We start from the raw sequence: 14,964 nt of genomic DNA on the forward strand, positions 1-14,964 counted from the left end.
CTGAAGCTCCAAAAGGAGGAGAATGGGGCACCAGATGGTGAGACGGTTGGATGGCATCATTGACTCAATAGACATGAGTTTGAGCAAACTCTGGAAGATAGTGAAGGACAGGGAAGTCTGATGTGCTGCAATCCATGAGGTTGCAAAGAGTCAAACATGAGTGAGCAACTGAACAACAACAAAACCAACATTTAGTCTATCTTAAGTATGTTAGATATGCTGCGATTCATGGGGTCACAAAGAGTCAGACACGACTGAGCGACTGATCTGATCTGATCTGATCTGATCTGAAGTATGTCAGGCAGTAATTTCATCTAGTAGGCACTTTTTATGCTTAAAAGCTTTCAGAATAAAACTAAAAAACATGCATACCAAAATTAGGGCAGAGCATATATCCACATTCTGTGATATACTTAAGTAAAAGCTAATGCTATTTAAACAGTGAGCTCAAGCCCTTCAGACCCCAACCAATTACTTTAGCGGGAAGAGACAGAATTGCAGTTGCTTCAGTGGCAAGTCCATCCAGAGTCTTTGAAATCCAAGAAGCTTTATCCTTTTTACTCTTCTCAATTATGTTTCTTAGGTGTTTTATCTCTGCTTTCATTTCCTCAGCTTTTCTACTAAATCCTTCAGTAAGCAGATCATTTTGAGCCTGAAATAAAGGAAGGTGGGGAGAGGAAACTGCAAACTTTTGAAAAACACATTTTTTCAAGAGTCAGACTTTGTATTTAAGAACTTTGTTTAATTGTCTCTATCTGACACATATGATTATTCTCTCTTATTAGATTATCAAAGGATAATGTTTGTGGCAGAGAGTATCTTCTGAGTTAGACCTGGACAGTGAGAGGAAGAACAGTTCCCAACCTTACTAATGTTTACACACCATTAGGGTTGTGCTTGGCTGCTAAAGTCAAGCATGAGGACAAATGCATTTATATGTTCCAGCCAAAACTCTGGGTTGGAAGAGAACTATTAGTCCACTTGCACAAATTATCAGTTTCATTTGGGATGGCATGGTCACTTATATTGTGGAAATACGGGAACTTATAAGCCGATCAAGAAATTGCACATAAACATGTCTAGATGGGAAAGGAACACACCTCCCACACAAGCTATGTAGTGATTCAGGCAAGCTGTTCACACCTGGAGACAACTACAGCAAGTTTAGAAGACATAACCTCCCCACATTTTTATGTCTGAACATATCAGATAGTTTTAGGTCAACATAGATCCAAATTAGAGTCTTTGTGCTTGTAAGGTTCCTGATCATTGACAGTAATCTTAGCAAAGTACCAAGTTGCTGCTAATATTAAAAACATCTGGATGGAATTGTTGTTTGATAATCCATGAAATCCCCATGAGATCATCCTAGAATCACAACTACATAGCACCTAAAGCCTTGGAGATGATATTTATATTCTTTAAGTACTTAGGGGGACCAAAGTCATCATAGCCTCTCCAGGGTCTCAGTGTGGAGCAAAATTCAAAGGTCTTTTGAAAAGCCAGGATTCAAAACTTTGATTAAAGCAAATGTGGTAATGCCAGTAGTGCTTTTTCTTTTTTTTTTTAATTTTGCTTTAACTTTTACCCATTCCCTCTTGATGTGTCAGCTCAGTGTCTGTCAGGAACTGGTGAGACCATGCCAGACTTACCTTCAGCCTGTGTTCCAGTAGCCTTTCCTTCTCTTTCTCAAAGTTTTCTCTTTCTCTCTCCAGCTTCTCTCTCAGCTGGGCTATGTTTTCCCTGAGACTTCTGTCTTGAGCTTCCATCTGCTGTTGCTGCTCGTATTGTTTCTGTATTAGCAATTCGCGTTCCCTCTCAGTTGCCTCCTTCCTGGCTTGCTCCTCTGCCCAACAAAGGTTTCAGAAAGAGAAGCAAGTAACAGATTAGACTCAAACTCTACTTTCTTGAGATTAGAAACCAAATCAACTTTGAAAAGAGAGTGGGAAATCTCAGAATTCACCTGGTGCCACACATCAGGAGCAGATTTGAGAATATGATGGGAAAGGTCTTGACCATCTGGCTGATATCCAACCACAACTCTGTTATTTTCAGATTTAGCAGTGTGTATTCCACAGAAGAAGTGGAAGCTCATTATTTTGGAAAGATCTTTATTTGATCTGTTAAAGGGCATTGAATGAACATCCCCACCCTGCTAAGATATGAGCCCCATACCTGCTATGGCCTTTGCTGCATCAGTGAGGGCTTTATCTGACTGCAGGATGGATATCTCGATTGCCACCTGAGACTGCAGGAAGTTCTGGAGGACCTCATTTGTCTAAGGAATTAAGAAGAACCAAAGCACTTTAGATTCCTACCAAGGAGACTTGTTCTGTATAAATGAGTCCTTCTGTGTCATTTTCACTTTCTGCTTAAAATGTTCCAGGAGCTTCTTACAAAGCATTCAAGCTTCTGAGTGTCACCAGAGACTCTGCATGTCTCCTTTCAGTCCCCCGCCCAGTGCTATTTTCTTTTATCTGCCCCAGGTATCAAGCAGTCAGAATTAATTGCAGTTGTACAAACTCACAATCTCATATATTTGCATGTTTACCTGGGGCTCTTCCCTTTGGATAACATCTCAACCTAAACAACATACACAAATATTTCAACTGATATTCCCCTTCTTTTCCAGGAACTTTTCCTAAACTATATGTCCAATGTGATTGTCAGATTGTAATTCATGCTGCTGTTGTCTCCTGCTACTTGCTAGTGTGTAATCTTAGGCAAATTTATTTAAGCAGTTTGTGCTTCCTAATTCACATATAGAAAATGTGGATAATAAGACTAGATGCTTCAGAACAACTTTAGGAGGATTAAGTTTAAATTTCCAGAGAAAAAGCTTAACATTATGCCTATAGGCAATAACATTTTTATATATATTATTTGTATTATTATTATGTTTATTATCACTACCAGTGAAGCCCAAGATCACAGGTTCATAAATGTTATTTTTCCATATTTGAGGGTCTGTTTATTTGACATCTGTCCACTTTGATCAGCCTTGAGTATAAGGATTCTGACTTTGCATCATAAATACTCAGCATGTGGCACATTAAATGTCATGTTATAGGATAAAGAAAATGAATGACTTCCATTCTCTCTCTGATGGATATCAGAAATTGATACTCATTTTGGGGGAATGGCCATTTCTCCTCGAGAATAAATAACATGTAATAATGGAGTAGCTTTCATAGTAAACAAAAGAGTCCAAAATGCAGTACTTAGGTGTAATCTCAAAAATGACAGAATGATATGAGTTTGTTTCCAAGGCAAACTATTCAATACCACAATAATACAAATCTGTGCCCCAAACAATAATGCCAAAGAAGCTGAAATTGAGCAGTTCTATGAAGATCTACAAGACCGTCTAGAACTAACACCAAAAGAAGATATCCTTTTCATCATAGGGGACTGGAATGCAAAAGTGAGAAGTCAAGAGATATCTAAAGTAACAGGCAAATTTGGCCTTGGAATAGAAAATGAAACAGGACAAAGGCTAATAGAATTTTGTCAAGAGAATTCAAGGTTCATAGCAAACACCCTTTTTCAACAACACAAAAGAAGACTCTACACATGGAACAATACTACCAGATGGTCAATACTGAAATCAGATTGATTATATTCTTTGCAGCCAAAGATGGAAAAGCTCTGTACAGTCAGTAAAAACAAGACTGGGAGCTGACTGTGGCTCAGATCATGAACTCCTTATTGCAAAATTTAAACTTCAATTGAAGAACGTAGGGAAAACCAATAGACCATTCAGGTATGACCTAAATCAAATCCCTCATGATTATAGTGGAAGTTATGAATAGATTCAAATGATTATATCTGATAAAGTGCCTGAAGAACTATGGACGGAGGATCGTGACACTGTACAGGAGGTGGTGATCCAAACCGTCCCCAAGAAGAAGAAGTGCAAAGAGGCAAAATGGTTGTCTGAGGAAGCCTTACAAATAGCTGAGAAAAAAAGAGGAATTAAGTCAAAGGCAAAGGAGAAAAGGAAAGATATATCCATCTAAATGCAGAGTTTCAGAGAACAGCAAGGAGAAATAAGAAAGCCTTTTTAAGTGAACAATGTAAAGAAATAGAGGAAAACAATAGAATGGGAAAGACTAAAGATTTCTTCAAGAAAATGAGAGATACCAAGGGAACATTTCATGCAAAGATAGGCACAAATAAGGACAGAAATGTTAAGGACCTAATAGAAGAAGATATTAAGAAGAGGTGACAAGAATACACAGAAGAACTATACAAAAAAGATCTTAATGAACCAGATAAACATGATGGTATGATCACTCACCTAGAGCCAGACATCCCTGGAGTGTGAGGTTAAGTGGATCTCAGGAAGCATCTCTACAAACAAAGCTAGTGGAAGTATTGGAATTCCAGCTGAGCTATTTCAAATCTGAAAAGGAGATGCTGTAAAAGTGCTGCACTCAATATCCCAGCTAATTTGGAAAACTCACCATGGCCACAGGACTGGAAAAGGTCAGTTTTCATTACAATTCCAAAGAAGAGAAATGCCAAAGAATGTTCAAAGTACCACACAATTGCACTCATTTCACATGCTAGCAAGGTCATGCTCAAAATCCTTCAAGTTAAGTTTCAACAGTATGCAAACCAAGAACTTTGAGGTTTTCAAGCTAGATTTAGAAAAGGCAGAGGAACCAGAGATCAAATTGCCGACATATGTTGGATTACAGAATAATCAAGAGAATTCTAGAAAAACATCTACTTCTCTTCATTGACTACACTAAAGCTTTTGACTATGTGGGTCACAACAAACTGTGGAAAATTCTTAAAGAGATGGGAATACCAGATACCTTACCTGCCTCCTGTGAAACCTGTATGCAGGTCAAGAAGCAACAGTTAGAACTGGACATGGAACAACAGACTGGTTCAAAATTGGGAAAGGAGTACATCAAGACTGTATATTATCACCATGCTTATTTAACTTCTATGCATAGTACATCATGCAAAATACCTGGCTGGCTGAAAAACAAGCTGGAATCAAGATTTCAGGGAGAAATATCAATAACCTCAGATATGTAGATGGCATCATCCTTTTATGGCAGAATGTGAAGAAGAATTTTAAAAACCTCTTGATAAAGGTGAAAGAGGAAAGTGAAAAAGTTGGCTTAAAACTCAACCTTCAAAACACTAAGATCAGGGCATCCAGTCCCATCACTTCATGGCAAATAAGTGGGGAAACAATGGAAACAGTGACAGACTTTATTTTCTTGGTCTCCAAAATCACTGCAGATGGTGACTTCAGCCATGATTTAAAAGACACTTGCTCCTTGGAAGAAAAGCAATGACAAACCTACATAGCATATTAAAAAACAGAGACACTGCTGACGAAGGTCTGTATCACCAAAGCTATGGTTTTTCTAGTAGTCATATATGGATGTGAGAGTTGGACAATAAAAATATCTGAGCACCAAAGAATTGATGCCTTCAAACTACAGTTCTGGAGAAGACTTTTGAGAGTCCCTTGGACAGCAATCAAATCAAATCAGTCAATCCTACGGGAAATCAACCCTAAATATGCACTGGAAGGACTTATGCTGAAGCCAAAGCTCCAATAATTTGGCTCCCTGATGTGAAGAGCCTACTCAGTAGAAAAGACCCTGATGCTGAGAACAATTGAAGGCAGGAGGAGAAGGGAATGACAGAGGATGAAATGGTTGGATGGCATCACCAACTCAATGGACAGGAATTTGAACAAACTCCCAGAGTTGATGAAAGACAGGGAAGCCTGATGTGCTACAGTCTACAGTGTCACAGATTCAGACATGACTGAGAGACTGCACAACAACAAGGCCCTGAGCTGTCATGATATCCCCATGCTCTCTCTCACATGGTGTTTTGCTCTCAGATTTTCAGGAGACCCCCTGGACTCTATTCTGTAGGCTCCCCATGCTCCCCTTGTTCCTCACCTTCACTCCTTTCCTGGGCACATGGCAATAGTCCTGTTGTAATCTTTCCATTGCTTTCCTGTAGAGTTTGTGCCCTCCAGGAACAGAGAAACTCCCTGCTGAAATACTTTCCTTTAGGGTCTTCGAAATTTGATCAAGTTTAGTCTGGCAGTATTTAGCAGATGCCTCTTCATTCTGTTGCAAAAAACCTTCCTTCTTATTCTTTATGATTTCCTACAGGGTAAATGTAGAGATGTCACCAGAAGCATGGAACAGAGGAGATAAATTTTCAAGAAATCTAATAGAAAGATTGGTCTAAGGTGATCCTCATGAGAAAACCATTCTAGTGGAGCAACACAAGCAATGTAGCCAAAATACAGAGATTTTCTCCCAACTCTGAAACCTCTGTAAGACTATACAGAAGTTTCTTAATCTCCCTGAAATTCAGTTTCTTCTTTTGTGAAATCCCGCTTTTGAATTAACTCTTCCCTAGTGGTTCAAGTTGGTAAAGAATCTGCCTGCATGCAGAAGACCTGGGTTTGATCCCTGTGTCGGGAAGATCCCCTAGAGAAGGAAATGGCAACCCACTCCAGTACTCTTGCCTGGAGAAAACCATGGACAGAGGAGCAGGGCAGGTTAGAGTCCATGGGATTGCAAAGAGTTGGAGACAACTGTGCGACTTTCACTTTCTTTTTTATTACTAGTAACTCTAACATCCTGTGGTTCTATCTTCAACAAAAGCAATAAGACAAATAAAAAAGAAACTAAATATAAAGAACAATCTTTGTTGAGAGAGTCTGCCCAGGGAAATCAAGAGCAATCATCTCAGGACTGAGTTAGGAGAGTTTTGAAATAATGTCACAATTCACTAAAGGAGAAATGAATGCTTGACAGATCTGTTGGATCTTGAACAAATTCCCCAAGGTTCAAAGAAAAAGGATATATGGTCCTTTAGGATTCTCTGTCTCATGAGAATCTGGGCGACTTTATCCTGAATAGGAGATAAACTATAGGATGAATATATACAATTCCAGACGTCATTCCAGAAGGGCATGAATTTGAAAGGACAAATGCTAAACACAGTACCAGGAGCTTCTTCTGGAAGTCCTGATTTTCATCCTTGAAAGACTGATTCATGAATACTACAATGGCTTCCCTCTCACAGGCTGTGTGCACCTCCAGCAGCTCCTGGAGCGTGTCTGTGGGGAGGTTCAGTCGCTGGGTCATCTGCTCACTGTAGTACTCAGCTGCCTTCTGCATGGCTGCTGAATTCTCCAGGTGGGCCAGAGTTGTCACTGCATTCTCCAAACAAGGAATTCCTCCACTGTTGATGGCATCTACATAGGTCACAACCAGAGTCCCCAGACCTGAATAAAATAAGAAACATGAAGACATATCAATTTTTCACTCAGTGAGATCCAAGGTTTTGAAATTACCGTTCTAAAACCACACACACACACAAACTCACACATCTCAACTTCTACTCTCATCACTTTCATTTTTACATTTACTGTTTCATTTATTTGAGCCATAACTTTAAGGAAATGTCAAATACCTACCTTCATCCAACATAATTGGAGGTGTCTCAGAAAAATTGTTTCATAATAGCACAAATTAAGAGAACAATACTGACTACACAGGTAAACAGATTAGTAGATAAATTTAAATAATATTTGTTCCTAACTCCTAACTTTTTGATGGATTTTTCAGGGAGTCAGAAACTAATATTTATTTTGGACTGGTTTAAACTCACTTCTAAGTAGTCTCCTTAAGAAGAACACTTGCAGTATAAGACTTCCTCTGAGAAGTATTTGATCATTTATTGACTTTTGTCATCAATGGTGGGGATCTTTTTAAATGTAGGAACCCCAGGTATCAGTTACAAGTGATTTTAGAAAGAAATTTACTAATCCCATGATGACAGATAATTTCTGAAACACATACATACTTATCTCTGGAGTATGAAAATGTAGAATTACATACTTCTTTATAAAATGAAACTACTGAAGAACATATAAATGAATGTTTAATTTATATCAGGCTATAAAGAAATACGATTTTGGAAAAGTAGACTCACGCTTCCCAGTGACCTTCACCCCTTCCCTGAGGATCTTGGTTCTTGCATGGGTAAAGATATATGAACAGAAAGTATCCGATTGTTCCTTGAATTTAGGATCCAGTTGACTTTCTAAAACTTCATCAAGATGGGCTAGGAGTTCCCTATCATTTACTGGCCGGTCAAAGACAAAACACTTCCGTTTTGGGAAAAAATGCCTGATACACTCCCTGGGTAGGTTGGCCTTTTTAACATTGGGATGTGAACCTGAGGAAGAGATAAAACAGAAATACAATAAGCACAGTATTCAAATAAGTCAGCTAGAAATTTTAATGACTGGGGATTTTTAATTTTTGGAGTCTTCTCTGCTCATAGAACTTCTTTAATGCACTCACCCAAATTTAACTTATATGAATGACATCTCTGGAGAGAAATTTTAGGAAATATTTGTCTCAGGTAAATGTATTTTGCATCCACAGAACCAAATATACTGCCCACTTTACATGTGTGCTCAGTCACTCAGTCATGTCTGACTCTGCGACTCCATGTACTCCTCTAATCATGGAACCCTCCAGGTAAGAATACTAGAGTGGGTTGCCAGTATTCTATCCAGAGGATCTTCCTGACCCAGGGATTGAACCCATGTCTCCTGCACCTCTCCTGCATTGCAGGTGGATTCTTTACCCCTAAGCCACAGAGGAAGCCTGCCTGCTTTATTGGATATTTATCAAATTTAATGAATTTAATGAATGATCAAATGTCCAGTTCAGGTAGAGTCCAACCAATGTTGGAAGTAAACTGTAGGAACATAATGAAGAGGAGCTACAAAGATAGTGGAGTAACAGTTAAAATAGGACATAAAAACTTCATTGACAGATGCAGTCAAAATTCACACACTACAAATAAGATTAGCTATTTTTCAGTAGAAACTCTGAATACTAAACGTGACTTAAATGTAATTTGAAGAATTCATGACTACTCCATAAACACATTGGTTTTCCCCAATAGTCACCAACCTAAATGTAATTCATTAAAATAATTTATTAACCCAAAATAATTATAATGAATAAATCTGTTAGAATAAAAATAATGATATGATGAGGAAAGTAAAATGAAGGATCTGTTATAAGAAATCATAAAAAAGTATGTACGCAGGTCAGGAAGCAACAGTTGATTCAACTGTTCAACCAGTAACACACTGATTCAAAATTGGGAAAGGAGTACATCAAGGCTGCATATTGTCACCCTGCTTATTTAACGTCTATGCAGAGTACATCATGTGAAATGCCAGGCTAGATGAAGCACAAGGTGGAATCAGGATTGCTGGGAGAAATATCAATAACCTCAGATACAGATGACACCACCCTTATGGCAGAATGCGAAGAGGAACTAAAGAGCCTCTTGATGAAGGTGAAAGAGGAGAGTGAAAAAGCTAGCTTAAAATTCAACATTCAGAAAACTAAGATCATGGCATCCAGTCCTATCACTTCATGGCAAATAGATGGGGAAACAATGGAAACAGTGACAGACTATTTTCTTGGGCTCCAAACTACTGCAAATGGTGACTGCAGCCATGAAATTAAAAGATGCTCGCTCCTTAGAAGAAAAGCTATGCCAAACCTAGACTGCATATTAAAAAGCAGAGACATTACTTTACCAACAAAGGTCCATATAGTCAAAGCTATGGTCTTTCCAGTAGTCATGTACAGATATGAGAGCTGGATGATAAATAAGGCTGAGCACCAAAGAATTGATGGCTTCGAACTGTGGTGCTGGAGAAGACTCTTGAGAGTCACTTGGACAGCAATCAAATCAAATCAGTCAATCCTAAAGGAAATCAACTCTAAATAGTCACTGGAAGGACTGATGCTGAAGCTGAACTCCAATACTTTGGCCACATGATGCAAAGAGCCAACTCACTGGAAAAGACCCTGATGCTGGGAAAGACTGAAGTCAGGAGGAGAAGGGGGTAACAGAGGATGAGATGGTTAGATTGAATCACCAACTCAATGGACATGAGTTTGAGCAAACTCCCAGAGATGGTGAAGGACAGAGAAGTCTGGCTTGCTGCAGTCTATATGGTCACAAAGAGTTGGATATGACTGAGGGACTGAACAACAAATAGACTGAAATTGAATCCTGGGTGTATTCAGGGTGTAAAGTCACTTTTTGTAGATTATACAACTATCCAATCTCTAGAAAGTTACATCTGTCTTTGAGTAGAGTAAGGGGAATCTGTTCTTCATTGTGATATTATGCCTTACATATGTGATACTATGCCTTACATTAACATTAACAGTTCATTGTTTTCATTGTCACAAAAAATGATAAGCATAATAAGGAACACAAGTGTCTTGTTTTTGAAGAGTTTTAACACATTGTATTTGGATGTTAAGGTACAGTTTACTTTAAGTGTAACTTAATTTTGAGTAATTTTTACTCTAATTCCTAGATAAGTATACTTAGATAATTCACTTAAGCCTCATTATTTTTTTAATAATTTTATGTGAAGCTCTAGCTTATCTATACTTTAAGAGAAGTACATTTATATCTGACTTTCACAACCATCTAGAATAGTTGAAAACATATAGTTCAAAATATTTTATACTTGCATCAAATTTTTCTTTTTTTTTAATCCAAGTATAGTTGATTTACAATATTATATTAAATTCAAGTGTAAAGCATACAGGTTCAGTATTTTTGAAGGTTATACTCTTTTAAAAGTTATCACAACATACTAGGTATAACCTGTGCTATACAATATAAACTTATTGCTTACCTATTTTATATGTAGTAGCTTGTATATCTGAAAATCGTACTTCCATCCTTCCCCTTTCTCTTTACCTCCCCCAGTAATTTTTTTTCTATATCTGTGAGTCTTATTCTGTTTTCCTATATACATGAAGGAATTTTAAGATAACAGAAATAAATGAAAAGATATATTGTGCTCTTGGATTGAAAAACATAATATTGTGAAAATAGCCATACTAGCCAAAACAATCTACAGATTTACTGCAATTCCTATTAAAATACCCAGAACATTTTTTCACAGGACTGAAACAAATAACCCTAAAATTCAAATGGAATCACAAGTGATCTTAAATTGCTAAAGCAACTTTGAGAAAGAAGAGCAAGTCTGAGGTATGACCCTCCCAGACTTCAGACTATATACAAAGATACAGTCATCAAAACAGCATGGTAGCAGCACAAAACAGACACACAGATCAAGGGAATAGAAGGAATAAACTCATGCACCTACAGTTAACTAATGTACAAAGGAGGTGAGACTATGCACTGGAAAAAGAGTCTTTTCAATAAGCCGTTGTGGGAAACTGGACAGCTACATATAAAACAAGGACATTAGTCCATTTCCTCACACCATATATAAAAAGAAACTCAAAATGAATTAAAGATGTAAAAGTAATAACTAAAGCATAAAACTCCTAGAAAAAAGCATAGGCAAAACACTCTTTGATGTAAATAGTAGCTATATTATTTTTGAATCACTCTTCTATCCTATCAAAAATGGGCAGAGGACCTACATAGACATTTTTCCAAACTAGATATACAGAGCCAACAGGTGCAGGGAAAGATGCTCAACAATGATAACTATTAGAGAGCTACAAATCAAAAACAGTCTACATATATTAATAATAAATACTGATGAGGATGTAAAGAAAAAGGAATACTCAAACACTCTTGTTTTTGTTCTGTCCCGAAATCATGTCTGACTCTTTATGATCCTATGGACTGCAGCATGCCAGGCTTCCCTGTCCTTCACTATCTCCCAGAGTTTACTCAAACTCATGACCATTGAGTCGGTGATCCCATCCAACCATCTTATCTTCTGTCACATCCTTCTCCTCCTGCCCTTAATCTTTCCCAGCATCAGGATCTTTTCCAGTGAGTCAGCTTTTCACATCAGTGGCCAAAGTATTGGAGCTTCAGCTTCAGCTTTCAGTCTTTCCAGTGAATATTTAGGCTTAGTTTCCTTTAAGATTGACTCATTTGGTTACCTTGCAAGAGTCTTCTCCAACACCACAGTTCAAAAGCCATCAATTCTTTGGTGCACAGCCTTCTTTATGGTTCAACTTTCACATCCATACATGACTACTGGAAAAACCGTAGCTTTGACAATATGGACTTTTGCTGGCAAAGTGATATCTCTGCTTTTTAGTACACTGTCTAGACTTGACATAGCTTTCCTTCTGAGGAGCAAGCATCTTTTAATTTCATGGCTCCAGTCACCATCTGCAGTGATTTTCGAGCCCAAGAAAATAAAATCTGTCAGTACTTCCACTTTTTCCCCTTCCATTTGCCATTAAGCGATGGCACCAGATGCCATGATCTTAGTTTGAATGTCTAGTTTTAAGTAGGTTTTCACTCTCCTCTATTCTCAGGCTCTATAGTTCCTCTTCAGTTTCTGCCTTAGGGTGGTATCACCTGCATATCTAAGGTTTTTGATATTTCTTCCAGCAATCTTGATTCCAGCTTGTGAGCCATCCAGTCCACCATTTTGCATGATGTACTCCACATATAAGTTAAATAATCAGGGTGACAATATACAGCCTTGACATACCTCTTTCCCAATTTGAAACCAGGGCATTGTTCCATGTTTGGTTGTAACTGATGTTTCTTGTCCTACATACAGGTTTCTCAGGAGGCATGTAAGGTGTTTAATATTCACATCTGTTTGAGAATTTTCCACAATTTTTTGTGATGTACACAGTCAAAGGCTTTAGCATAGTCATTGAAGCAGAAATTGATGTATCTTTGGAATTCCCTTGTTTTTTCTATGATCCAGCTGGTGTTGGCAATTTGATCTCTGGTTCCTGTGTCTTTTCTAAATGTCAGCTTGTACATCTGAAAGTTGTTGTTTCATGTACTGTTGAAGTCTACCTTGAAGGATTTTGAGCACTATCTTGCTAGCATGTGAAATGAGCGCAACTATACAGTAGTTTGAACATTCTTTGGCACTGCCTTTCTTTGGGATTGGAATGAAAAATGACCTTTCCCAGTCCTGTGGTCACTGCTGAGTTTTCCAAATTTGCTGACATATTGAGTGTAGAATTTTAACAGCATCATCTTTTAGAATTTGGAACACCTTAGCTGGAATTCCATCACCTCCACTAGCTTTGTTTGTAGTGATGTTTCCTAAGGCCCACTTGACTTCAATTTCCAGAATGTCTGGCTCTAGGTTAGGGACCACACTATCATAGTTACCTGGGTCATTAAGACCTTTTTTTGCATAGTTCTTCAGTGTATTCTTACTACCTCTTCTTAATATCTTCAGCTTTTCTTAGGTCCTTGCCATTCCTGTCCTTTATTGTGCCCATTTTGCATAAAGTTTTCCCTTGGTATCTCTGATTTTCCTGAAGAGCTCTCTAGTCTTTCCCATTCTATTGTTTTCCTTTTTTTTTTTTTTTTTTTGCATAGTTAACTTAAGAAGACTTTCTTATCTCTCCTTGCTACCCTCTGGAACTTTGCATTAAGTTGGGTATATGTTTCCCTCTCCTTTGCCTTTTAATTTTCTTCTTTCCTCAGATATTTTTAATGCCTTCTCAGACAATGTTAGCCTTTTTGCATTTCTTTTTCTTGGGGAGAACTTTGGTTACCACTTCCTGTACAACGTTGGGAACCTCTGTCCATAGTTCTTCAGGCACTCCATCTACCAGATCTAATCCCTTGAACCTATTCTTCACTTCCACTGTATAATTGTAAGAAATTTAGGTTATACCTTAAAGGCCTACTGGTTTTTCCCCATTTTCTCCCATTTAAGCCTGAATTTTGCAATAAGGATCCAATGATCTGAGCCACAGCCAGCTCCTGATCTTGATTTTGCTGACTGTATAGAGCTTCTCCATCTTCAGCTGCAAAGAATACAATCAGTTGATTTCAGTATTGACCATCTGGTGAGTCCATGTGTAGAGTCAAATCTTGCGTTGTTGGAAGAGTGTTTGCTATGACCAGTGCATTTCTTGGCATTTCTCTGTTAGCCTTTGCACTGGTTCATTTTATACTCCAGAGCCAAATTTGCCTGTTCCTCTAGGTATCTCTTGACTTCCTACTTTTGCATTCTAATCCTCTATGATGAAAATGAGACCTGTTTTTGGTGTTAATTCTAGAAGGTCTTATAGGTCTTCATAGAATCATTCAAAGCAAGAGCTTAGAGCTACACTGACATAAGAGAAATCATTTTTTATCTGTCATTTTGTGAGATAAACCTGGCCATGATGCTTCCTCTTGAATAGATTTCAGTAATTAATGATCTTAAGGTAAGAGAAAGAATGCAGGAAAAAAGCAAAAACTGTTGCAAAAACAATAGTTCAGCAATAAAACATAGTCCTAGATCCTACTCAAGAAATATACATATCAATCTGATACATATTTTTGATTCCAACAGCAACTAGCACCTCCACCCAAGTGGAGGATGGTAGCTACATGATGAGACCCTAGAATGGTCAGAACTTAAGGAAAGGTGATTTTCACCTTTTCTGACCCTTGTGACTTCCATCAACTAAGCTTGAACTCTGTCAACCTTGCCCTAATTTGGTGTTGAATTCTCTCTACTCAAGCCCCTTCATGAATATGCATATACCCTTAGCTTAAAACTTCTCCAATTTTGCTGTTCAAGGAGACACTGCTTTGGGAAATATCCTCAGTGTTCTCCTTTATTGTTGCATGTAATAAATCCTTCTCCCAATCTTTGTCTTCATTGTCTTTTGGCTAGAGACCCACCAAGAGGCAAACCAAGGATTTGTGTAATATAACCTGTCTAAACTTCCTGATGTTCAAGCTGGTTTTAGAAAAGGCAGAGGAACCAGAGATCAAACTGCCAACATCCGCTGGATCATAGAAAAAGCAAGAGAGTTCCAGAAAAACATCTATTTCTGCTTTATTGACTATGCCAAAGCCTTTGACTGTGTGGGTCACAATAAACTGTGGAAAATTCTGAAAGAGATGGGAATACCAGATCACCTGACCTGCCTC

At 38.0% G+C, this 14,964-nt stretch overlaps 1 protein-coding gene across 1 annotated transcript in view; it reads right to left on the reverse strand.

Annotated features, from left to right (window-relative positions):
* Positions 1-430: 430 nt before the first annotated feature.
* LOC105003367 (guanylate-binding protein 6-like) overlaps positions 431-14,964 on the reverse strand; it is a 45,267-nt gene continuing 30,733 nt past the window's right edge. Inside the window, 6 exon segments of the mRNA XM_010860503.1 lie at positions 431-652; positions 1,653-1,846; positions 2,176-2,278; positions 5,940-6,152; positions 7,005-7,285; positions 7,996-8,241. Of these exon segments, the coding sequence (XP_010858805.1) occupies positions 431-652; positions 1,653-1,846; positions 2,176-2,278; positions 5,940-6,152; positions 7,005-7,285; positions 7,996-8,241 (1,259 nt within the window).

Source organism: Bison bison, unplaced genomic scaffold (assembly GCF_000754665.1).
Source record: "Bison bison bison isolate TAMUID 2011002044 unplaced genomic scaffold, Bison_UMD1.0 scf7180017864466, whole genome shotgun sequence".
Taxonomy (NCBI): Eukaryota; Metazoa; Chordata; class Mammalia; order Artiodactyla; family Bovidae; genus Bison; species Bison bison.